This window comes from Scyliorhinus torazame, chromosome X (genome assembly GCF_047496885.1).
Source record: "Scyliorhinus torazame isolate Kashiwa2021f chromosome X, sScyTor2.1, whole genome shotgun sequence".
Classification (NCBI taxonomy): Eukaryota; Metazoa; Chordata; class Chondrichthyes; order Carcharhiniformes; family Scyliorhinidae; genus Scyliorhinus; species Scyliorhinus torazame.
In genome coordinates this window covers 34,740,058-34,766,613 of record NC_092738.1, presented here as the reverse complement: position 1 = coordinate 34,766,613, position 26,556 = coordinate 34,740,058, and the positions used below count along the sequence as shown (strand labels likewise).

General features: G+C 46.6%; 1 protein-coding gene across 2 annotated transcripts in view; it reads right to left on the bottom strand.

Moving 5' to 3' along the window:
* The window catches only part of col2a1a (collagen, type II, alpha 1a), a 106,157-nt gene that overhangs the window by 25,136 nt on the left and 54,465 nt on the right, over positions 1-26,556 (bottom strand). For both annotated transcript variants that reach the window (XM_072494048.1, XM_072494047.1), the window contains 15 exons: positions 25,405-25,458; positions 24,787-24,885; positions 24,585-24,638; positions 23,640-23,693; positions 22,858-22,911; positions 22,509-22,562; positions 21,158-21,202; positions 12,401-12,499; positions 12,199-12,306; positions 10,245-10,298; positions 9,163-9,216; positions 8,885-8,938; positions 7,635-7,688; positions 5,704-5,811; positions 5,538-5,591 (listed from right to left, as the gene is read on the bottom strand). In XM_072494048.1, coding sequence (XP_072350149.1) covers positions 5,538-5,591; positions 5,704-5,811; positions 7,635-7,688; positions 8,885-8,938; positions 9,163-9,216; positions 10,245-10,298; positions 12,199-12,306; positions 12,401-12,499; positions 21,158-21,202; positions 22,509-22,562; positions 22,858-22,911; positions 23,640-23,693; positions 24,585-24,638; positions 24,787-24,885; positions 25,405-25,458 — 999 coding nt within the window. The remainder of the gene's footprint in view (positions 1-5,537; positions 5,592-5,703; positions 5,812-7,634; positions 7,689-8,884; positions 8,939-9,162; positions 9,217-10,244; positions 10,299-12,198; positions 12,307-12,400; positions 12,500-21,157; positions 21,203-22,508; positions 22,563-22,857; positions 22,912-23,639; positions 23,694-24,584; positions 24,639-24,786; positions 24,886-25,404; positions 25,459-26,556) is intronic.

The following is a 26,556-nucleotide window of genomic DNA, read 5'->3' as shown; positions in this document are numbered from 1 at the left end:
CATCCTCACTCTGAGATTCTGTCCTCTGGTCCTAGACTCTCCCACAAGGGGAAACAACCTCTCAGCATTGACCCTGTCAAACCCCCCCGAGAATCTGATATGTCTCAATAAAGTCGCCTCTCACATGGGGCTGCGGGAGGGGATTAATTGGGGGGTAGAGTCAGTGATATGGGAGTGTGTACATGGGGGTGTGGGGGGGGAGTGAATGGGGGGTAGAGTCAGTGATAGGGGAGAGTGTACATCAGGGTGTGGGAGGGGAGTGAATGGGGGGGTAGAGTCAGTGATAGGGGAGAGTGTACATGGGGGTGTGGGGGGGGAGTGAATGGGGGGTAGAGTCAGTGATAGGGGAAAGTGTACATGGGAGTGTGGGAGGGGAGTGAATGGGGGGGTAGAGTCAGTGATAGGGGAGAGTGTACATGGGGGTGTGGGGGGGGAGTGAATGGGGGGGTAGAGTCAGTGATAGGGGAGAGTGTACATGGGGGTGCGGGAGGGGATTAATTGGGGGGTAGAGTCAGTGATAGGGGAAAGTGTACATGGGGGTGTGGGAGGGGAGTGAATGGGGGGTAGAGTCAGTGATAGGGGAGAGTGTACATGGGGGTGTGGGAGGGGAGTGAATGGGGGGGGGTAGAGTCAGTGATTGGGGAGAGTGTACATGGGGGTGTGGGAGGGGAGTGAATGGGGGGTAGAGTTAGTGATAGGGGAGAGTGTACATGGGGGTGTGGGGGGGAGTGAATGGGGGGTAGAGTCAGTGATAGGGGAGAGTGTACATGGGGGTGTGGGAGGGGAGTGAATGGGTGGGTAGTCAGTGATAGGGGAGAGTGTACATGGAGGTGTGGGAGGGGAGTGAATGGGGGGTAGAGTCAGTGATAGGGGAAAGTACATGGGGGTGTGGGAGGGGAGTGAATGGGGGGTAGAGTTAGTGATAGGGGAGAGTGTACATGGGGGTGTGGGAGGGGAGTGAATGGGTGGGTAGTCAGTGATAGGGGAGAGTGTACATGGGGGTGTGGGAGGGGAGTGAATGGGGGGTAGAGTCAGTGATAGGGGAGAGTGTACATGGGGGTGTGGGGGGGGGAGTGAATGGGGGGGGTAGAGTCAGTGATAGGGGAGAGTGTACATGGGGGGGGTGGGAGGGGAGTGAATGGGGGGTAGAGTCAGTGATAGGGGAGAGTGTACATGGGGATGTGGGAGGGGAGTGAATGGGGGGTAGAGTCAGTGATAGGGGAGAGTGTACATGGGGGTGTGGGAGGGGAGTGAATGGGTGGGTACAGTCAGTGATAGGGGAGAGTGTACATGGGGGTGTGGGAGGGGAGTGAATGGGTGGGTAGAGTCAGTGATAGGGGAGAGTGTACATGGGGGTGTGGGAGGGGAGTGAATGGGGGGTAGAGTCAGTGATAGGGGAGAGTGTACATGGGGATGAGGGAGGGGATTAAATGGGGGTAGAGTCAGTAGTGATGGGGAGAGTGTACATGGGGGTGTGGGAGGGGAGTGAATGGGTGGGTAGAGTCAGTGATAGGGTAGAGTGTACATCAGGGTGTGGGAGGGGAGTGAATGGGGGGTAGAGTCAGTGATAGGGGAGAGTGTACATGGGCGTGTGGGAGGGGAGTGAATGGGGGGTAGAGTCAGTGATAGGGGAGAGTGTACATGGGGGTGTGGGGGGGGAGTGAATGGGGGGTAGAGTCAGTGATAGGGGAGAGTGTACATGGGGGTGTGGAAGGGGAGTGAATGCGGGGTAGAGTCAGTGATAGGGGAGAGTGTACATGGGGGTGTGGGAGGGGAGTGAATGGGTGGGTAGTCAGTGATAGGGGAGAGTGTACATGGGGGTGTGGGAGGGGATTAAATGGGGGGTAGAGTCAGTGATAGGGGAGAGTGTACATGGGGGTGGGGGGGAGTGAATGGGAGGGGGGTAGAGTCAGTGATAGGGGAGAGTGTACATGGGGGTGTGGGAGGGGAGTGAATGGGGGGGTAGAGTCAGTGATAGGGGAGAGTGTACATGGGGGTGTGGGAGGGGAGTGAATGGGGGGTAGAGTCAGTGATAGGGGAGAGTGTACATGGGGGTGTGGGAGGGGAGTGAATGGGTGGGTAGTCAGTGATAGGGGAGAGTGTACATGGGGGTGTGGGAGGGGATTAAATGGGGGGTAGAGTCAGTGATAGGGGAGAGTGTACATGGGGGTGGGGGGGAGTGAATGGGGGGGGGTAGAGTCAGTGATAGGGGAGAGTGTACATGGGGAGAGTGTACATGGGGGTGTGGGAGGGGAGTGAATGGGGGGTAGAGTCAGTGATAGGGGAGAGTGTACATGGGGGTGTGGGAGGGGAGTGAATGGGGGGTAGAGTCAGTGATAGGGGAGAGTGTACATGGGGGTGTGGGAGGGGAGTGAATGGGTGGGTACAGTCAGTGATAGGGGAGAGTGTACATGGGGGTGTGGGAGGGGAGTGAATGGGGGGTAGAGTCAGTGATAGGGGAGAGTGTACATGGGGGTGTGGGAGGGGAGTGAATGGGGGGTAGAGTCAGTGATAGGGGAGAGTGTACATGGGGGTGTGAGATGGGAGTGAATGGGGGGGGGTAGAGACAGTGATAGGGGAGAGTGTACATGGGGGTGTGGGAGGGGAGTGAATGGGGGGTAGAGTCAGTGATAGGGGAGAGTGTACATGGGGGTGTGGGAGGGGAGTGAATGGGGGGTAGAGTCAGTGATAGGGGGGAGTGTACATGGGGATGAGGGAGGGGATTAAATGGGGGTAGAGTCAGTAGTGATGGGGAGAGTGTGCATGGGGGTGTGGGAGGGGAGTGAATGGGTGGGTAGAGTCAGTGATAGGGTGGAGTGTACATCAGGGTGTGGGAGGGGAGTGAATGGGGGGTAGAGTCAGTGATAGGGGAGAGTGTACATGGGGGTGTGGGAGGGGAGTGAATGGGGGGTAGAGTCAGTGATAGGGGAGAGTGTACATGGGGGTGTGGGAGGGGAGTGAATGGGGGGGTAGAGTCAGTGATAGGGGAGAGTGTACATGGGGGTGTGGGAGGGGAGTGAATGGGGGGGGTAGAGTCAGTGATAGGGGAGAGTGTACATGGGGGTGTAGGAGGGGAGTGAATGGGGGGTCGAGTCAGTGATAGGGGAGAGTGTACATGGGGGTGTGGGAGTGGAGTGTATGGGGGGGTAGAGTCAGTGATAGGGGAGTGTGTACATGGGGGAGTGGGAGGGGAGTGAATGGGGGGTAGATTCAGTGATAGGGGAGAGTGTACATGGGGGTGTGGGAGGGGATTAAATGGGGGTAGAGTCAGTGATAGGGGAGAGTGTACATGGGGGTGTGGGAGGGGATTAAATGGGGGTAGAGTCAGTGATAGGGGAGAGTGTACATGAGGGTGTGGGAGGGGAGTGAATGGGGGGTAGAGTCAGTGATAGGGGAGAGTGTACATGGGGGTGTGGGAGGGGATTAAATGGGGGGGGTAGAGTCAGTAATAGGGGAGAGTGTACATGGGGGTGTGGGAGAGGAGTGAATGGGGGTTAGAGTCAGTGATAGGGGAGAGTGTACAGGGTGTGTGGGAGGGGAGTGAATGGGGGGTAGAGTCAGTGATAGGGGAGAATGTACATGGGGGTGTGGGAGAGGAGTGAATGGGGGTTAGAGTCAGTGATAGGGGAGAGTGTACATGAGGGTGTGGGAGGGGAGTGAATGGGGGGTAGAGTCAGTGATAGGGGAGAGTGTACATGGGGGTGTGGGAGGGGATTAAATGGGGGGGGGTAGAGTCAGTAATAGGGTAGAGTGTACATGGGGGTGTGGGAGAGGAGTGAATGGGGGGTAGAGTCAGTGATAGGGGAGAGTGTACATGGGGGTGTGGGAGGGGAGTGAATGGGGGGTAGAGTCAGTGATAGGGGAGAGTGTACATGGGGGTGTGGGAGGGGAGTGAATGGGGGGTAGAGTCAGTGATAGGGGAGAATGTACATGGGGGTGTGGGAGAGGAGTGAATGGGGGTTAGAGTCAGTGATAGGGGAGAGTGTACAGGGTGTGTGGGAGGGGAGTGAATGGGGGGTAGAGTCAGTGATAGGGGAGAGTGCACATGGGGGTGTGGGAGGGGAGTGAATGGGTGGGTAGTCAGTGATAGGGGAAAGTGTACATGGGGGTGTGGGGGGGGGAGTGAATGGGGGGTAGAGTCAGTGATGGGGGAGAGTGCACATGGGGGTGTGGGAGGGGAGTGAATGGGTGGGTAGTCAGTGATAGGGGAAAGTGTACATGGGGGTGTGGGGGGGGGAGTGAATGGGGGGTAGAGTCAGTGAAAGGGGAGAGTGTACATGGGGGTGTGGGAGGGGAGTGAATGGGGGGTAGAGTCAGTGATAGGGGAGAGTGTACATGGGGGGGGTGGGAGGGGATTAAATGGGGGTAGAGTCAGTGATAGGGGAGAGTGTACAGGGTGTGTGGGAGGGGAGTGAATGGGGGGTAGAGTCAGTGATAGGGGAGAATGTACATGGGGGTGTGGGAGGGGAGTGAATGGGGGGGTAGAGTCAGTGATAGGGGAGAGTGTACATGGGGGTGTGGGGGGGGAGTGAATGGGGGGTAGAGTCAGTGATAGGGGAGAGTGTACATGGGGGTGTGGGGGGGGAGTGAATGAGGGGTAGAGTAAGTGATAGGGGAGAGTGTACATGGGGGTGTGGGGGGGGAGTGAATGGGGCGTAGAGTCAGTGATGGGGGAGAGTGTACATGGGGGTGTGGGAGGGGAGTGAATGGGGGGGGGGGTAGAGTCAATGATAGGGGAGAGTGTACATGGGTTTGAGGGGTTGAGATAATGATAAAGTTTGAAAATTAATGACACGATGCAATCTATCTGTTACCTACGATGGTCAGTTCTGCCCAATGTGCTGTGCAGTATGTGATGTACAATACTTGTTATAACTGGATTTTTATAACATCTAACTGTTACTGAATAGGGTCACCAAAGAACATTCTAAAAGTCTTTCCTCTGAAATATGTGGCTGTCAAAGGCAAGGGGAGAGTGAGATCCCCCCGGCGATCTCATTTTGGCCTCATGTAGAGTATTTGAAGTGTCTGGAGTGAGACATTTATCACAGATCTGCTTTGGTATTTTCAAGATACTTAAGTCAAGCAGCTACAACAGAAATTGCTCTGTTCAATCTGGTGCAGCCAGTCGGTGACTATATTTCGGAGGTAAGACAAATAACAAGTAGCTCAAGTTTTTTAAATAAATTTACGAGCCAGTTGCTTGCTTCTGATTGCAGCTGTTTCCAACTTGGAACCTGCCACATTAGCTAGTTCCCAGTAACTCCATGCTTCCAACTTCCTGCAGTCAGCTCCTGGCCTTCAGCAGTTCCCAGCTGCTTGTCCCTAACTTCCAGTTCTCAGTTCCTGCCTCCTAACACATAATTGCGATATTACTGATTGGCTGACAGCTCGTGGCTTCAGGCTCTCAAAACACATGTAAATGAGGGCTTGAATTTTGAGGTGTCGCTGGTTGACAAAGCATGTTAGTTATCAAGGGGAATATTTGTCCATTTTAATTTTGTTTGAACGCTTTAACAGAATGAAACCATACTCACAGGGGGGCCTTGTGCACCTCGTGCACCTTTCGGTCCAGTCACACCTGTTGGACCCTGCAAGAAGGAACGAGGAAGTGATTTTAGTGTGAATTTGTGACAGAGTAATATTCCCGCGAGTGAAATCACCTAGTTTAACAAACCTATTGAGAATCTATTTTTGTCTCACCTGAGGACCAGGGGCACCTGATGGACCCTGAGGACCCGGAGCGCCAGCATCACCTTTTTGCCCAGCCTCACCAGCTTCACCCTTGGGCCCAGCCTGACCATCTGAACCCTATAAGGAAGAAAAGTCCAGCAGTGTGAGCAACAGCAGAGAGTTCAATGTCGAGTCCTGTAACTATAAAATGTGACACGAGCTGACTCAAGAGGCTCCTTAAGTAGAGACAACAAACAAGAGGTTGGCATAAGATATTGCCTTCATCTGCCAGGACTGTTGGCCAAGACAGAGAACTGGCTTTCTTCAGCCAAGGAAGGGATTCCAGGTGGAGATTTGGCCTCCGTGAGCCCCGGGGTGGAGATGTTATCCTTCAGCCAAGACAGGTATCCTAGAGAGATCTGGGACGGGATTCTCTGTAATCGGCACGATGTCCGCCGACCGGCGTCAAAAACTGCGCGAATCAGTCGGGCATCGCGCCGCCCCAAATTTGCAGAATTCTCCACATCTTGAGGGGCCGAGCCCTCACCTTGAGGGGCTAGGCCCGCGCCGGAGTGATTTCCGCCCCGCCAGCTGGCGGGAACGGCCTTTGGTGCCCTGCCAGCTGGCGCAGAAATGACTTTGCCGGGCGGCGCATGCGCGGGAGCGTCAGCGGCCGTCACGGCATCCCCGCGCATTCGCAGGGGCGAGGTGTCTCTTCCGCCTCTGCCATGGTGGAGACCGTGGCGAAGGCGGAAGGAAAAGAGTGCCCCCACGGCACAGGCCCGCCCGCGGATCGGTGAGCCCCGATCGCGGGCCAGGCCACCGTGGGGGCACCACCCAGGGCCAGATCGTCCCGCGCCCCCCCCCGAGGACCCCGGAGCCCGCCCGCGCCGCCGTGTCCCGCCGTCCCAAAGGCGGTTCAATCCACGCCGACTGGCGTGGGTTGACAGCGGCGGGACTTCGGCCCATCGCGGACCGGAGAATCGCCGGGGGATTCCCGCCGACCGGCGTGATTCCCGCCCCTGCCGAATCACCGGTGGCGGAGAATTCGCGACACGGCGGGGGCGGGATTCACGCCGGCCCCCGGCGATTCTCCGACCCGGTGGGGGGTCGGAGAATCGTGCCCCTGGTCTCCATCAGCTGGACTGGTGTTTGGGATGGAATCCTATCCCTCATTGGCCAGGGTAGGGATCCCAGATCTGGCCATCAGTTGGGTAGATCCTTTTCATCATCAGGAAGGTTAGGAATATTAGGAGAGGGATCGGCCTGCAGAGTTCCTCAGCCAGGTTTGGGTTCCTAAAGGGAAATCTGTTCATCAGTTGGGATTGATCATTTTCCTTATCAACCAGGTCAGGGATCTCAGTGGGCAATTGGGTCTACATCATCAGGAGGGTATGAGGTGCAGAGGTCATGGTTCATGAGCCAGAAAGATTGTGCCTTTATCAGTCAGAGCAGAGATCCCAGGTGGACCAGCAACCCCCAGTATCTAGGAAGAGACACTGTTCTCCATCACCAAAGGTAGATTTTTCCCTCCATCAGCTCCATGAGATTCTACGCTTCCCCAGCCAGGGCATTGATCCTCGCTGGGGTGGGGGTCGGGGGTCGGGGGGGAGGAGATCCTGGCTGCAATAGCCAGTGGTAAGTTTCACCTGACTGATTTCGACAAATAATTCCACCCTTCAGCTCCTGGGCCAAATGGGATCAATGCCACCTAAGTGGATATGAATGAGACCTTGCATTTCCCAGTGGGGGTATGAGTACTGATTTCGCAATGATCTTTGGTGGTTTTTGAGGAAGGTTTGCTGACCAAATCGCTGTCCACACATCTGAAGGAAACACCGGTGTATTTTGTGCAAAGAAATTACTTCCACGTAGAACAATTTGGGGTAGAATTTGACCAGCTTATGTGCGTCTAGAATGTGCTGTGACCATTATCTTATTGTTTCTGAGTCCATACTCACAGGAGGACCAGCAAAGCCAGCAGGGCCAGGGGGTCCTGTCTCACCACGTTCACCCTGAAATACAAAAATAGGCGGGTTATACACAGACACCGGGGATAGCATTGAATAAACTGATCTGTTAGGGCAGGGGATCATACTCAAAGGATTATTTCTCACGCTCAGCCAATTAGAATCATAAAAGAGTTGCAGCCAAACATCTTCTCCCTTGGCAATACCTCAGCTTTGCCCCATGTGACCATGTGTAAATCACTTTTCGGTCTCTAATCAGTTCCACTCCTCCCTTTGCCACTCTTTTGCTACTGTTACCCCTACAGAAGACGTTTGGACTGTCTTTCCTTAGGATCGGGCAATAAATGCTGGACGTAACCAGCAATGCCCACGCCCCGTAAATGAATGAAACATAAGCTACGAAAGCATACACAATGGCTCATGATGGTGAGACTCTAAGAAACCACGAGACCATACTGACAGGAACAGCTGGAGTCAAGTTTTCCTGGGGCTGGTTAGATGATGTTACAATACTTGTTGCAGTGTCATCGACTGTGCAACAATGATACAAGGACATACATGCACTTTTGAATCCAAAGGGAAATTTCTTTTAGAGTTATGGTTTTCAGATGTCCCAATCCAAGTGCGTTCCATTCACATTGCAATCTCGCCCTGGTCAACTCTCAAGTGATCTGTCAAGTTGCACTGCTTTGCTCAATTACCCAGACCATTCAGCATGTGTCATGCTAATTGACTCAGGATCTAGTCAATGCAGTACAAATTCAATCAATGGAAATTGACCCAATCCAGATTGACTTTGAACCAAATACATCTAGCGCCATTGTCACCAACACATGAGCCATGAACATCCGTGGTTCAATCTGTTGTATGGAATTTTAACATCAGAATACGTAGGTACTCAACAGAATGGGTTTTCATAAATCCAGGAGTACAGCTTGGCTATTACTTAGGTTCAGCTCTGGGGTTTTTTCTGAACAAATTTAAAGGGCCCAATTTTTTTTTCTCCAGTTAAGGGGCAATTTAGCGTGGCCAATCCACCTACCCTGCACATCTTTGGGTTGTGGGGGTGAGACCCACGCAGACACGGGAAGAACGTGCAAACTCCACACGGATAGTAACCCGGGGCCGTGATCGAACCCGGGTCCTCAGCGCCGTGAGGCAGCAGTGCTAACCACTGCGCCACCGTGCCGCCCTTCGCTCTGGTTTGAACAGAAACAGGAATTAAAACTCTTTATACTTACAGGGGCACCCCGAGAGCCAGCCGCACCTGTAGGACCACGAGGACCTGATTCACCCTAAAGGAGACAGAAGACAAAAGAGTTACTGAGATAGTGATGAACAGCCAAACTTTGATTCCACCGAAGCATTTGAATAAATGTATTTTCTTTCTTAAAGCGAGAAGTTAGCTTCTGTACCAATCAGGCATCTGTTCTCTTTGTTAATATACTTGCATTTTTACATATTACTGAAAAGAGTTCTCCACATTTTGAACAAAAATAAAGCTCATGAATGACTTTACCTTCTCTCCATTGGGACCAGCAGGGCCAGGAGGACCAATTGGACCAGTTAAACCCTGGAAAAGAAAGAGAGAACAGTCAGATTGTTCTCAAAGTCAGGCTGCAGTGCACTCTGACTAACACATGCACTAACATCGATGGCCACATTATTAGAGGCATTTTTAAAGTTAATGGTACTGTCTGCTTGTGAGCGTGATAATCTCATCAAATAATCAAGTGTAGCCAACTTTACAATAATCAGAATCTAGTTTCAGAGAAATTTTAAGAAGGAGGATTTTACCACCATCACAGGAGTATATATAACACATCACCCTAAAAGAACAACTTGGGTGAAATCTCACTGAGACAAACAGTGGTAAGAAATTCCTTTGTTCATTGTTTGCCCTGGAACTTCTGTTACAATAGCGGAGGAATTCCATCTAGATGCATACTGCATCCGCTAACGCATGACCTCAGCCCAACTGTTCCCGTAAGGAACAGGAATGCCCCAGGTTTCAATCCGTGTCTCCATTGCCAGCTAGGTCCAGCAATAAGGAATGTTACAAGTGGTGTCAATAACTTTAGTTTTTTTGTATGGTGGGTTCCTTCTCCTGATTGCTACCCATTGACTCCTGTTGCTGTGACGGTCAGCTGTGATTCCCGCCTCCTCCCACCCATAGGCCAGAGTTTTCTGGCCCCACTGCGGCAGAGGTGATTCACCATTGCCCGCCAACAGGATCTTCCGACCCCGCCGAAATCGACGCCGTTTTGTATATCATTCATTAACGAATCATTGACGTGAGCGAATTAGGTGCAAATGTAGGACAAACTCTGCATGTATGATACTTTCAGGTGCTCGCTGCATATTATTATATGTCAGTAAGTAGGTAGACACATACATGAACTATGCAGTTGGGCTATATATTACAGAATCATCACATGAACATGTGCATCGGCACAATCAGCCACAAGGTGGAATCACAGGTCACATTCTCCTGTATTCACATTGTGGTATGTACCAGACCTTTTCAGCAACCCAATAGTAAACAGACACAAATCAAAAACTTGATTGGAGAAAACTTGAGCTTTGGAGCATTTCACTTACTCGTCCGCCATCTTTTCCAGGTGCACCCTCAGGGCCTTTCTCGCCATTGTCACCCTTAGAAACAAATGAGAGAGGGAACATTAGTCTGCACTTGTGTTAGAATGTAAGACAGTGGACTATTCATGGCTTTACTTGCTAATCTCTCCTTGACTTATACTCCATGAATAAAGACTGATTTATTTTCTTCCTTCATTTTTGTGTGTATCAGATAATACTTTTAATTTATTCCCCTTAAAAAACTACTTATCCTCAAAGTGACTATGGGAGCTTGAGAATGTAAGAGACACAGGAAAGGACCATTAGATCCAAGAAGACTGGGCCCGCCCACGTCGACACTACCACCAAGAAAGCACAACAGCGCCTATACTTCCTCAGGAAACTAAGGAAATTCGGCATGTCCACATTGACTCTTACCAACTTTTACAGATGCAGCATAGAAAGCATCCTATCGAGCTGCATCACAGCCTGGTATGGCAACTGCTCGGCCCAGGACTGCAAGAAACTTCAGAGAGTCGTGAACACCGCCCAGTCCATCACACGAACCTGCCTCCCATCCATTGACTCCATCTACACCTCCCGCTGCCTGGGGAAAGCGGGCAGCATAATCAAAGATCCCTCCCATCCGGCTTACTCACTCTTCCAACTTCTTCCATCGGGCAGGAGATACAGAAGTCTGAGAACACGCACGAACAGACTCAAAAACAGCTTCTTCCCCGCTGTTATCAGGGGCAGGATTCTCCGACCCCCCGCTGGTTTTTTGGCGGGGGCGGGGATCTCGCCGCGCCGGTCGGGGGCCGTTGGCAGTGGCCCCCCCGGCGATTCTCCGGTCCCCGATGGGCCGAGCGGCAGCCAGTTTTCGGCCAGTCCCGCCGGCGTGGATTAGGCCAGGTCCGTACCGGCGGGACCTGACACTGAGGGCGGCCTGCGGAGTCCTCGGGGCGGGGGGCGGGGGGGATCCGGTGGCCTGGCCCGCAATCGGGGTCCACCGATCTGCGGGCGGGCCTGTGCCGTGGGGCCACTCTTTCCCTCCGCGCCGGCCTCCGTAAAGCTCCGCCATGGCCGGCGCGGAGAGGAAACCGCATGTGCAGGAAACACGCCGGCGATTCTGCACATGCGCCAGAACACACTGGGGCTCCTGTGCATGCGCCAACCCGCACCGGCCGGCGAAGGGCACCCTCCCCTCCAGCGCCGGCCTAGCCCCCGAAGGTGCGGAGGATGCCGCACCTTCCAGGCGGCCCGATCTCGGAGTGGTTCACGCCATTCCTTGGCGCCGGTACGACCCGACCCGCTAGATACTGGAGAATCCCGGCCCAGATTCCTAAACGACCCTCTTATGGACAGATCTGATCTCTCCACACATCTTCTCTACTGAGTAGTACTGCACTCCGTAAGCTTCACCCGATGTCCGTGCCTATGTATCTACATTGTGTATTTCTGTATGGAACGATCTGTCGGGACTGTACGCAGAACAATACCTTTCACTGTATCTTGGTACACGTGACAATAAACTCAAATCCAATCCTTAAAGATGATCAACCTTATCTGCTTCCTGCATTCTTAATCCCTCTTCTTTCCAGCTGTACATCCATTTGATCCTGTTGATACCGTCTAATTCAATAGCCTTCTCAGATAACATTTTCGCGACTGTATTATCCTTTAAGTGACAACGTTCTGCTTAACTTTTCTACATATTCTTAACTTCCTGATTTTAAACGTGTGCCCCCTACTGGCTAATTTGCCAAATCAGTTCCCTTCTGAATCTTGAAGGCCACAGCAAAGTTTCCTCTTTTCTGCAGATGAGAGGCTGGACATCACGCTGAGAATACACGTGGATAACAGTTGCAAATGCAAATAGTAACGGATATTACATCTGAGCAGCAGGAGTGGCTTATGGTAAATGTTGAATATTAATCAAATTGGCTGCAATTTAGGATTAGGAAGAGAGGAGGCTTACTCTGTCGCCCTTTGGACCGGGAATTCCAGCAGTACCCCGCTCGCCTGGCATACCCTGGAGACCAGGAGGACCTTGAGCACCATTGGGACCTGGAGCACCACCTGCACCCTGCAAAATGAAGCAAGAGGCTATGTTATAGAAAGATTCTTTTAGGAACGCTTATGCAAAACTCAATTTTGTGAGAGCCAAGGTGGAATCCTACCTTAGGACCATCAGCGCCGGGAGTACCTGGGAGACCACGAGGACCCTGCAGTCCCTGAGATCCTGGGGATCCACGTTCACCTGGGAAGCCACGCTCACCCTGAGGACAAGGAGACACGCGTCACTTTGAGGGTACATGTACAGGATCAGAAACATTATCACGTGACATCACTGGGATGTATTGGGAACATGAACAATGTGACACAGCAGATACACAGATCAGTTACATGATATTATGATATGGAGATGCCGGAGTTGGACTGGGGTGAGCACAGTACGAAGTCTTACAACACCAGGTTAGAGTCCAACAGGTTTGTTTCGAATCACTAGCTTTTCGGAGCATTGCTCCTTCACCTGAGGAAGGAGCTGCGCTCCGAAAGCTAGTGTTTGAAACAAACCTGTTGGACTTTAACCTGGTGTTGTAAGACTTCTTACTATGATATTATAAGGAATGTGTGCAACAGGATGGGGACAATAACCATATTGGCATGTAGAGCTGGTCTAATTTACCAGCTTGGAGCCTGGGGTTCTGATGTAAGGACATCAACCTAAAATGAACTCTTGTTTCTCTCTCCACAGATGCTACCTGCCCTGCTGAGTATTTCCTGTATTTATTTCAGATTTCCAGCATCTGCAGTATTTTACTTTTGTTGGAATTATTAAGAATTTTATAACAGCATAGCGATATGGAACTGGATTGTGATGGGATTGGGATGTATGGCAGTATACTGATATGTAGATTAAGGTGCGATGGAGAGATCAGTAACACTGTAATAGTGTTTAACAGTGTTGGATGTCCACCTATAACATTATAGTGTATAGAACACTAAAGTATCTCTAACAGTGTAGGAGTCTGTAACAGTGTAGGAGTCTGTAACAGTGTAGGAGTCTGTAACAGTGTAGGGGTCTGTAACAACATAGGTGTCTGCAACAGTGCAGGGATGTGTAATTGTCTAGGTGTCTGTAACAGCATTCGGGTCTGTAACTGGATAAGGGTGTGAAACAGCATAGAGATTGTAACTATATAGGGGCCTGCAAAAGCATTGGGGTTTGTAACAGCATAGCGCCTACAACAACATAGGTGCCTGTAACAGCATAGGGACCTGGGAGCTAGCAATAGAATAACAGCTTGCAACAGCACAGAGGACAACAACAGCATTGGGGGTCTGTAACAGGATAGGGTAGGGGGCTTGCATCAGCATAGGGGCCAGCATCAGCATAGGGGTCTGTAACAGCATAGAGCCTGGGGGTTTGCATCAGCATAGAGGCCAGCAACAACGTAGGGATCTGTAATAGTGCAGGGCCTGGGGGCTTGCATCAGCAGAGGGGCAAGCAACAGCATAGGCAGCTGTAACATAGGAGGCAGCACGGTAGCACAGTGGTTAGCACTGTTGCCTCACAGCGCCAGGGTCCCAGGTTCGATTCCGGCTTGGGTCACTGTCTGTGCGGAGTCTGCACGTTCTCCCCGTGTCTGCGTGGGTTTCCTCCGGGTGCTCCGGTTTCCTCCCACAGTCCAAAGATGTGCAGGTTAGGTGGATTGGCCGTGCTAAATTGGCCCTAAGTGTCCATAGGTCGGCTGGGGTTACAGGGATAGGGTGGTGGAGTGCGTCTAGGTAGGGCGCTCTTTCAAAGGGTCGGTGCAGACTCGATGGGCCGAATGGCCTCCTTCTGCACTGTAGGGATCCTATGGTTCTATGAATGTAATGGTTTGTAACAATGTAACGGTTTGTAAAAGCGCAGGTATCTACAACATAGTACACTGCTACAGCATAGGGCCCTGTAACAACACAGGGTTTGTAACAACACAGGGTTTGTAACAGCATAGGGGTCTGTAATGGCTTAGAGACCACTAACAGTGTGGAGATCCACAACACCTTATGGGTCTGCAATAGCCCTGGAGCCTGGAACAGCATAGAGATCTCTAACAGCATGGGGATATGCTGTGTATAGAGAGGTATGATTGTATCACTGTCTGTAACAATATAGGAAAAAGAGTTTTGGATGAGTTACAGTATAATGTATGCAATGATAGTCATGTGCAATTCTCTTGTGGTCTCTCATTGCATTTCATTCCATGAGAGCTCTGTCTGAGGCAGGTTCTTGGCTTACTGTTTGCTGATGCTTTATCCAGAGCCACTTTTTAGAAACAGTTTTTGTTTGAGATTTGTAACTGTATAGAGGACAGTAGCAGAGATAGGCGTCCCTGAGAAAGAATATGCCAAAGCAGTAGGGATCTCGAGCAGCATTGAGTCCCATAATAGCATGTCAGTATATAAGAGAAAGGGGGTATAGAACAACATAGGGATGTATATCGGAATGGGATATAGAACAGAACAGGGATATAAAATAGTATAAGGATATATTAACAGTATAGGGGTATCAGTCGGTATAGGGATACAGAACAATATGGGAATATAGGTCAGCATAGGAACATAGAATGGTATATAGATATAGAACAGTATAAGGATATAGAATAGTATAGGGATAGAGAACGGAATAAGGATATAGAACGGTATAGGGATATAGAACAGTATAGGGATATAGAACATCATATGGATATAGAACAGTGAGGGATATAGGACAATGTAGAGATATAGGACACCATAGGGATATAGAAGAGCAAAAGGATATAGAACGGTACATGGATATAGAACAGAATAGGGATGTAAAACAGCATAGAGATGTAGAACTGTATGATGATATAGAACAATGTAGGGATATGGAAAATTATGGGGATTTGGAACAGTATAGGGATATAGAACAGTATTAGGATATAGAACAGTATAGGGATATAGAACAGTATATGGATATAGAACCATTGAGGATATGGAACAGTATAGGGATACAGAACAGTATAGGGATATAGAACAGTATAGGGGTCTTGGACAGTATAGGGATATAGAACCATTGAGGATATAGAACAGTATAGGGATACAGCACAGTACAGGGATATAGGAAAGTACAGGGGTACAGAAGAGTATAGGGATATAGAACAGTATGAGGATATAGAACAATATAGGGATATAAAACATTATGGGGATGTATAACAGTATAAGGATATCGGACAGTATAGGGATATAGAACAATTGAGGATATAGAACGGTATAGGGATACGGAGCAGTATAGGGATATAGGAAAGTATGAGGATATAGAACAGTATGAGGATATAGGACAGTATATGGGTATGGGGCAGCATAGGGGTATAGAACAACATAGGGGTATAGAACAGTATAGGGATATAGAACAGTATAGGGATATAGGACAGTATAGAGATATAGAACAGTATAGGGATATAGAACAGCATACGGGTATAGAACAGAAGAGGGATATAGAACAGCATAGGGGTATAGAACAACATAGGGATATAGAACAGTATAGGGATATAGGACAGTAATAGGGATATAGAACAGCATACGGGTACAGAACAACATAGGGATATAGAACGGTATAGGGATATAGAACAGTATAGGGATATAGGAAAGTATAAGGATATCTAACAGCATATGTGTATAGGATAGCATAGGGGTATAGAGCAGCATAGGGATATAGAACAGTATACGGATATAGAACAGTATAAGGGTACAGAACAGTATAGCGGTATAGAACAGTAAGAGGATATAGAACAATATAGGGATATTGGACAGTATAGGCATAAAGAACAGTATAAGGATTTAGAACAGTATAAGGATTTAGAACAGTATAGGGATATAGAACAGTAAAGAGATCTTGGACAGTATAGGGATATAGAACCATTGAGGATATAGAACAGTATAGGGATACAGAACAGTATAGGGATATAGAACAGTATAGGGATATGGCACAGTACAAGGATATAGAACAGTATAAGGATATAAAACAGCATAGGGATATAGAACAGTATAGGGATATAGAACAGTATAGGGATATAGAACAGTATAAGGATATAGAACAGCATAGGGATATAGAACAGTATAGGGATACAGAACAATATAGGGGTATAGAACAGTATAGGGATATAGAACAGTATAGGGATATAGAACAGTATAGGGATATATAACAGTATAGGGATATAGAACAGCATATGGGTATAGAACAGCATAGGGGTATAGAGCAGCATAGGGATATAGGAAAGTATAAGGATATCTAACAGCATATGTGTATAGGATAGCATAGGGGTATAGAGCAGCATAGGGATATAGAACAGTATACGGATATAGAACAGTATAAGGGTACAGAACAGTATAGCGGTATAGAACAGTAAGAGGATATAGAACAATATAGGGATATTGGACAGTATAGGGATAAAGAACAGTATAAGGATTTAGAACAGTATAAAGATTTAGAACAGTATAGGGATATAGAACAGTAAAGAGATCTTGGACAGTATAGGGATATAGAACCATTGAGGATATAGAACAGTATAGGGATACAGAACAGTATACGGATATAGAACAGTATAGGGATATGGCACAGTACAAGGATATAGAACAGTATAAGGATATAGAACAGCATAGGGATATAGAACAGTATAGGGATATAGAACAGTATAGGGATATAGAACAGTATAAGGATATAGAACAGCATAGGGATAGAGAACAGTATAGGGATACAGAACAGTATAGGGATATAGAACAGTATAGGGATATAGAACAGTATAGGGATATATAACAGTATAGGGATATAGAACAGCATATGGGTATAGAACAGCATAGGGGTATAGAGCAGCATAGGGATATAGAACAGCATACGGATACAGAACAGCATAGGGGTATAGAACAGTATAGGGATATAGAACAGCATAGGGTTATAGAACACTACAGGGATATAGAACAGCATATGGGTATAGAACAGTATAAGGATATAGAACAGTATAGGGGTATAGAAAAGTATAGGGATATAGAACAGCATAGGGGTATAGAACAGCATAGGGGTATAGAACACTACAGGGATATAGAACAGCATAGGGATATAGAACAGTATAAAGATATAGAACAGTATAGGGATATAGAACAGCATACGGATACAGAACAGCATAGGGGTATAGAACAGCATAGGGGTACAGAACACTACAGGGATATAGAACAGCATATGGGTATAGAACGGCATAGGGATATAAAACAGTATAAAGATATAGAACAGTATAGGGATATAGAACAGTATAGGGATATAGAACAGCATACAGATACAGAACAGCATAGGGGTATAGAACAGCATAGGGGTATAGAGCAGCATAGGGATATGGAACAGTATAAGGATATAGAACAGTATAGGGGTATAGAACAGTATAAGGATATAGAACAGCATAGGGGTATAGAACCGTATAGGGATATAGAACAGTATAAGGATATAGCACAGTATACGGGTATAGAACAGTATAGGGATATAGAACAGCATATGGATACAGAACAGCATAGGGGTATAGAACAGCATAGGGATATAGAGCAGCATAGGGGTATAGAACAGTATAGGGGTATAGAACAGTATAGGGATATAGAACAGCATAAGGATATAGAACAATATAGGGGTATAGAACAGTATAAGGATATAGAACAGTATAGGGGCATAGAACAGTATAGGGGTATAGAACAGTATAGGGATATAGAACAGCATAGGGGTATAGAACATTATAGGGATATATAACAGTATAAGGATATAGAACAGTATTGGGGTACAGAACAGTATAAGGATATAGAACAGCATAGGGGTATAGAACAGTATAGGGATATAGAACAGTATAAGGATATAGAACAGTATAGGGCTATAGAACAGTATCGGGATATAGAACAGCATACGGATACAGAACAGCATATGGGTAGAGAACAGCATAGGGGTATAGAGCAGCATAGGGATATAGAACAGTATAGGGGTATAGAACAGCATAGGGGTATAGAGCAGCATAGGGATATAGAACAGTATAAGGATATAGAACAGTATAGGGGTATAGAACAGTATAAGGATATAGAACAGTATAGGGGTATAGAACAGTATAGGGATATAGAACAGCATACGGATACAGAACAGCATAGGGGTATAGAACAGCATAGGGGTATAGAACAGTATAGGGATATATAACAGTATAGTGGTATAGAACAGTATAGGGGCATATAACAGTATAGGGGTATAGAACAGCATACTGGTATAGAACAGCATAGTGATATAGAACAGTATAAGGATATAGAACAGTATAGGGGTATAGAACAGTATAGGGATATAGAACAGTATAGGGATATAGAACAGCATAGGGGTATAGAACACTACAGGGATATAGAACAGCATATGGGTATAGAACAGCATAGGGATGTAGAACAGTATAGGGCTATAGAACAGTATTATGGTATAGAACAATATAGGGGTATATAACAGTATTGGGATATAGAACAACATACGGGTATAGAACAGTATAGGGATATAGAACAGCATATGGGTATAGAACAGTATCGGGATATAGAACAGTATAGGGATATAGAACAATATAGGGATATAGAACAGCATAGGGGTATAGAACAGCATACGGGTATAGAACAGCATAGGGATATAGAACAGTATAGGGGTATAGAACAGTATAGGGGCATATTACAGAATTGGGGCATATAACAGTATAGGGGTATAGAACAGCATATGGGTATTGAACAGCATAGGGATATAGAACAGCATATGGGTATAGAACGGCATAGGGATATAGAACAGTATAGGGATATAGAACAGTACAGGGGTATTGAACAGCATACGGGTATAGAACAGTTCAGAGATCTAGGACAGTGTAGGGATATAGGACTGTATATAGGTATAGAACAGTATTGGGGTATAGAATAGCATAGGGGTATAGAAAAGAATAGAGGTATAGAACAGCATCAGGGTTTAGAACAGCATCGGGGTATAGAACAGTATAAGGGTGTAGAACAGCATAGAGGTATAGAACAGTATAGGGGTATAGAACAGCATCAGGGTATAGAACAGCATAGGGGTATAGAACAGTATAAGGGTATAGAACAGTATAGGGGTATAGAACAGCATCAGGGTTTAGAACAGCATAGGGGTATAGAACAGTATAAGGGTATAGAACAGCATAGGGTCATAGAACCGTATAGAGGTATAGAGCAGCATCAGGGTATAGAACAGCATAGGGGTATAGAACAGTATAAGGATAGAGAACAGTATAGGGGTAATTAACAGCATGGGGTTTACAACAGTATAGAGATATAGAACAGTATTTGGATGTAGCATAGCAAAGGGATATATAACAGCGTAGGGCTATTTAACAACATCGCGATATAGGACAGTATCTGGAAAGATAACAGCACACCCCCTCCTTCTGGTAACATACTCATAAGAGGGTGTTGGTGACTATGGGCTTCCATTGCATCGGTCCTATGCCTGGCAAAGTACTGTAGTAGTTTGCCATTAGCCTTCTGCAGTGTGGCTGATCAGGAAACTTTCCACCTCCCGTCAGACATATCAGAAGAACTTACAGGCTGATAATCAACCTGTTAGGCCACGTTATGAATGCACTGTGACCATCAAGTGTTGAAATGGAACTTAAGCCCAGAGCTAGGGGCATGGCAGAACCCTTAAGAGAATTGACAGGCGTAGTGATCTGGGTGTACAGGTCCACAGGTCACTGAAAGTGGCAACGCAGGTGGAGAAGGTAGTCAAGAAGGCATACGGCATGCTTGCCTTCATTGGCCGGGGCATTGCGTATAAAAATTGGCCACACTTGGAGTACAGTGTTCAATTCTGGTCGCCACACTACCAGAAGGATGTGGAGGCTTTAGAGAGGGTACAGGAGAGATTTACCAGAATGTTGCCTGGTATGGAGGGCATTAGCTATGAGGAAGGTTGAATAAACTTGGTTTGTTCTCACTGGAACGACGGAGGTTGAGGGGAGACCTGATAGAGGTCTACAAAATTATGAGGGGCATAGACAGAGTGGATAGTCAGAAGCGTTTTCCTAGGGTAGAGGGGTCAATTACTAGGGAGCAGAGGTTTAAGGTGCGAGGGGCAACGTTTAGAGTAGATGTACGAGGGACGTTTTTTACACAGAGGGTAGTGGGTGCCTGGAACTCGCTGCCGGAGGAGATGGTGGAAGCAGGGACGATAGTGACATTTAATGGGCGTCTTGACAAATACATGAATAGGATGGGAATAGAGGGATACGGACCCCGGAAGGGGAGAAGGGTTTCGGGCAGCACAGTCGGTGCAGACTTGGAGGGCCGAAGGGCCTGTTCCTGTGCTGTACTCAGTTCTGTTGTTTGTATTAGCACTGTGCCACAAGACCTCACACATATAACAATGGTGTACATAACAGTAATGTGATGTGTAACAGTGTGGAGGGCTGCTAGAAATATATTAATATGGAAATTTACAAAGGACTGTAATAGTATAAAACAGAATAGACATAACAGTTTGGAATGTGTAACAGTAGTGTGTATAATAGTAAAGTGATGTGTAATACAATACGGGTGTGCAACAGTGAGAGGTCTGTAACAGCATGGGAATCTGCATAGGGTTCTGTAACTGTAAGGGATATATAATAGTATATGTGTCTAACAATACAGGGCCTGTTGTTTTTGTCCGTTACATTTCAAGATATCTTTGTGACATTATAGGGATAGGCAGCAATGTCTGTAACATTTACAGGTGCTTGACTGCATTGAGTTTATAGTCAACACAGGTGCAGTGAAAGATGGTCGAAACAATGTTGGAAACATTTTGTTATTTATAAGCAGTATTTTTAGATTATATATTTAAATTTTGTTTTGAGAAAGAAGGTGATACTTACTCTTGGACCGGTTTGACCTGCAGCACCCGCTTCACCTGGAACACCCTGTCCAAGAAAGAAAAAGTACAGGTGAGTGACGACAGGCCATAAAGATTGCACAGACATGGCATTTTGCATTGCCTCGTATAATGTGTGAGTTCTTCTAATACCTCCCTGGGACTCCACAACAGGATACAAGAAACAGCTTACCTGATAGCTAATTCATCTTTCTCCTCTGGTCTATAATGCCTTTGTACTGTTGGAACCTTTTTTGCCTCAATGTTATTGGGACTACTGTGACAATTGTTCCTCTGAATATTCTTACACTGTTCCGTCTAATCTCCAAATAAGTCGTCCTTCACCCCCTGTATCGTGACTGTATCGAAATCAAAACTCATCGTATTAGCTCTTTAATTCATTTACGGGCATTTAAACTTTATTGTGGATTGAAAAACAGATGATTTCAATTTGACCGCCTGTTTTACACCTCACCTGATTGTCTTTTCGATTGACTTCAGTGGAAAGAAAACAAAAGAGGTGTAAAATTGGCCTCCGATTTGCCTGTTAAAAGTTCAAACTACATCCATTGTCACGACTTGAGAACTAGGAACAGGAGTAGGCCATCTGGCCCCTCGAGCCTGCTCCGCCATTCAATGAGATCATGGCTGATCTTTTTGTGGACTCAGCTCCACTTACCCGCCCGCTCGCCGTAACCCTTAATTCCTTTACTGTTCAAAAATCTATCTACCTTTGTCTTAAAAACATTCAAAGAGGTAGCTTCAACTGCTTCACTGGGCAGGGAATGCCACAAATTCACGACCCTTTGGGTGAAGATGTTCCTCCTCAATTCAGTCCTAAATCTGCTCCCCCTTATTTTGGGGTAATGCCCCCTCGTTCTAGTTTCACCCGCCAATGGAAACAACCAACCCGCCTCTATCCCTATTCCCTTCATAATTTGATATGTTTCTCTAAGATCCTCCCTCATTCTTCTAAATTCCAATGAGTATAGTCCCAGTCTATTTAGTGTCTCCTCATAAGCTAATGCTCTCAACTCCAGACTCCAAATTGTGGAACTCCTCAACTCCTTCCCTCCCTCCATGAATCTACAGTTATTTAAAGGCCAAACCTGATGCCCCCTAACCATAACCTAGATAATAGCCATTGCATTTCAAAAATGTATGAAACACATTGACACGTTCTGACATGTCACGGTGCAAGGTATTATGTGTTGTTTTACTCTGATTGCTCTTTTATATCTTGGTGACACCTTACAATGTGGGCCTTCATCCTTCACATTTACACCGAGTACAATTTAATATTAACGGTTGAAAACTGAAGAGTTGAATGTTTTAACGGTTAATGGATCACTTACCTGGTCACCTGGCTTGCCACCTTCACCGGGAGGACCTGGGGGACCTGGCAGTCCCTGCAATAACAGCCAAACAATTTGATTAGCTCAAAGAGAAATCTGCAACGTGAGAGCAAACATTGTGTGGCGTAGATTTATATTAACCTGGGATTTTGTTGAATAAATTCAATAGGGTTATAATAGAGAAATAATTCTAAGAAATTAATATACTTTTAAATGAGTAATGGCGGTGATTTATAATTTAACAGTAATATGAATGACCCCGTGCCAAATGAGCCATAAATTTGAAATACAGTCACGTTGCATTAAATAAGGTTTTTTAGCAAAATTGAAAAGATTTGATCTAACAGACCTGGAAGCCAGGAGGACCTGGAGGACCTTGTTCACCTCTCTCACCAGCAAGACCCTGCAAAATGTAACAGCAGTAGTGTCAAAAGTGGATAAAGACCTTAGCTTATTAATGCACCATATTTTTCAAACAAGTGGATTTCCCGATGGCGTGGGGGTGCCCACTCTTGTGTTCGGCTTCTTCATGTAGCATAAGCTGCTTTCTTGATGTCTGCTCTGACAAAGGAAGGTTCAGACTTGGAGATAGGGTTAACACGTTTATTGAACAGTTAACAATTCTTCTACTTGAGTTTGACTCTCCTGCTAATCTTACTATAGTAACTCAGTCTAACTAACCAGTCTGCTCTAAGCCATGCGGTGGGTGTGATGCTTCCGATCTGCCCCTGTCCTTCTCTCTAAGTGTCGCCTGTGGAAAAGAGAAAGAGCATGTGTGCCCTGTCCTTTTATATGGGTTGCCCCCTTATGGTAGTGTCACCTTTGGGTATCTTGACTGCCCATTGGTCGTGTCCGATTCTAAATGTTCATTAGCTGTATGTCTGCATGTCAGGATGTCTCTGGTGCTCCCTCTAGTGTTTGTTTAGTCTTAGTGTATTTACATTAACCCCTTGTGTATTTACAGTGATGCATATCACCACACCCACGATGGGAAACCCCATTGGCCGGCTGCCGGGACAGAGGATCCCGCCCAACATACCTTTTCAAAATGGATGAAAGAGTTCTTAATTTAGCAGTCTAATCTGATAAATTAAAATTAAAAGGTTAAATAATCCAAGGTTTTGTACTCACTGAAGGACCAGACGGACCCTGAGCACCTGTCTCACCATCTTTGCCAGGCAAACCCTATGGAGGGGGAAAGAGAGTTAGCATTCAGTATAGAATAATGAAACCAAAGTCATAATATCTTAACATCCAAATAAATGTTAACGTTCTCTGTTAATCCTGTGAGGGCTTCACTTTAAAGCACTCAGCATGAGTGAATACCACTCAAACTTAGTGTGCTGGTAGTTTAGTATACTATTGAATACTCTATCGACAATATGTTATGCTATCATATATCATAGTGCTATAGCATGACCCTGGCATGCTTTATTGTAATCATTCTGTGTACCGTAACATCCTGTTATGCTACTCCATACTATCCATATAGTGTGCACATCGCAGATATTATATTAAACTGTGTTCATATTGTACTGCTTCCTGCTATATCAAATCATATTCCAAGCAACACTATTGTTTGCATTATTAGATTCTAGATGATACTGTGGATATACTCAGGATGCCCATGTACTGCATTGTAAATGATGGACAGTATTTGTAATGTATATGCATACTGTGCTGTATGTAATGTGGTGGACTTTTATTTGTATTCTACATTGTATTTAAGGTCAGTACAGGTAATATATGCATACCATAATTTATGCAGTGTGGGACACTTAAAATGCATGTAGATTGTTATATATAATGTGGTGTACTTGTAAAGTACACACATTACTGTTCTACTTGCACTCTATCAAACTGTACAGTGTGTCTTGCTATTTCCAATTGTGTATGTAATACCTTTTATCATATGCAACAGAATATTATGTTGTGACTATCATATCATACAGTGCTGCTCTAGCCTGGTCAAGGTATACATCAATGCTGGTCATGGTATAACACCTCTCTGAAAGATCACTTAAGAGCTTTCATTTGTTGAATTGTAGTAATTCTGCAAAAGGTCAGGTTACTTACCCTCAATCCAGGAGCGCCAAGAAGACCCTTCTCGCCAGCCTTGCCAGGTTCACCCTAGTGGAAAGAAGAAAAGAATGCTTTTATATTCAACACCGCCAGATCCTTGGGTCAAATAGCTTTGCTTCATCGTCACAGGAAACCAACTGAAACTATGGGTGAATGAGTATGACACATGCAGACGCCAGAGTAGAGTTTTTCTTACAGTTGCTCCCTTTGGTCCAGGAAATCCCATGACGCCAGGTTGTCCCCTAGCACCCTGTGGACCGGGTGGGCCAGGGCGGCCATCTTCTCCGGGGGCACCCTGCAGACAAAACAGAAAAAAGTGAACTTTCCACATTACCTTCAGAGAGCAGTTTATATGTATTTCACGGTGGCATACCCCTGTTCAGTACTAAAAAAAAAAAAGTGTCCTGAGAGTCATTTTAGAATTTGTATTTCTTTTGCGATAATTTTATTAATGGCGGCACACGACCCGCACCCTTCTCTGCTTAGGAGAGCGAAATGGTATAATTCCTTTGTCTAGAAGAATGGGATGGCCTAAATCTTTTGGCAATCACACCTTCCTGGATCAGGAGAATGGAGAGTGGAATGGTCTGAATCCTTTTCTATCACATGCCCTCTACTTATGAGGGTAGCCGAATCTTAATTTTCACATCTCTTCCTTTATTTGCGAGCCATTGCAATGACTGCCTCCAGATCAATTGTGTTCCGGTTGGCAGTAGTTATTAATTAAGCAGAGTGACGAGGACAATCTCAGTTGCAATGCCTACAGATCCTAGAATAGGATAATAAAAAGCAGAAAACCTTTGGCTCAACTTACAGTAGCTCCAACTTTGCCTTGTGGACCTGCATCTCCAGGGCGACCGGTAAGACCCTAAACAAGAAACACACAAATGAAAAACATCCAAAAGTCGAAGGTAAGAATACTCAGGTTTTTTATTCACCATGAAGAGATTTCTGCCATTAACGTAATCACTAACAGTTGGTCACTGATTAAGAAACTATTATGTCCTTTGCTGATGTGTATGTTTTGAAGGTGGTGCACATAGCAATGGGCAGAATTTCCCAGCTCATCGTGCTGGTGGGATGTTCCAGTCCCAACGATGGCATGCCCCCACTGCGGGGTTAGCGAGGGATGCATTCAATGGGTAACGCCATTGACAACAGCGGGACCAGCTGGCCAATAGCAGGCCACTTCTGCCACCACGCGGTAGGTTGCGTGGAAACTCAAGCCCAATGTGTTTTAAATTTCCCAGGCGCTATATAATGAACATCTCACTCATCCCGTTCAGGGGGAGTTTTGATTTGCATAGCCAATCAGACAGAATTAAAAATAGTCATTTCATTCAGTCCATTTAATCTAGTTCTTGGTTTTGTCGACAATGTTTGGTTTAATTTTTGACCAGAACAGTACCTTATTTATGACTTTTGGGATACGAAGGGTATTTTAATGGATATTTACAAGGTTTTTATGTTTTGAACGGTGCAATATTCCTGCTTACTTGGAATTTCCATTGTGTTTGACAACATCAAAAAATTTCGACATTCTAAAACAATGTGGAGGTTCCCAATAAAAGGTTGAATGAACTGAACCAAATCAAATCTTGCACAATGCCTCAGGATAAATGGCTTCTATCTTATGCTGCAACATGTCTTTCTGTGGAACACTAGACTTCTGTAGTTGCCTGAGTTAATGTAGCAAATACAAGGACAGCGAACCTGCCCATATTGTCTCCCAGCTCCGCCATTGCAGTGCATGGGCAGAATATCGTGGACGCAATGGGGGGGGGTCACGGCCAGGATAGTCGGCGGAAGTCTCACCTGCTGAGAACTGCCAGCCAATCAGAGGCCTGCGGCTGTTCTGTACTCAGCAGTGCCACTGCGGTGGAGGTGGCTGCTCCTGGTACTACACCCGCCTGAGGCCCAGGATAGAGGAGGGCCTCCGTGCCGGTGAGTGATGGCAGGATTGAAT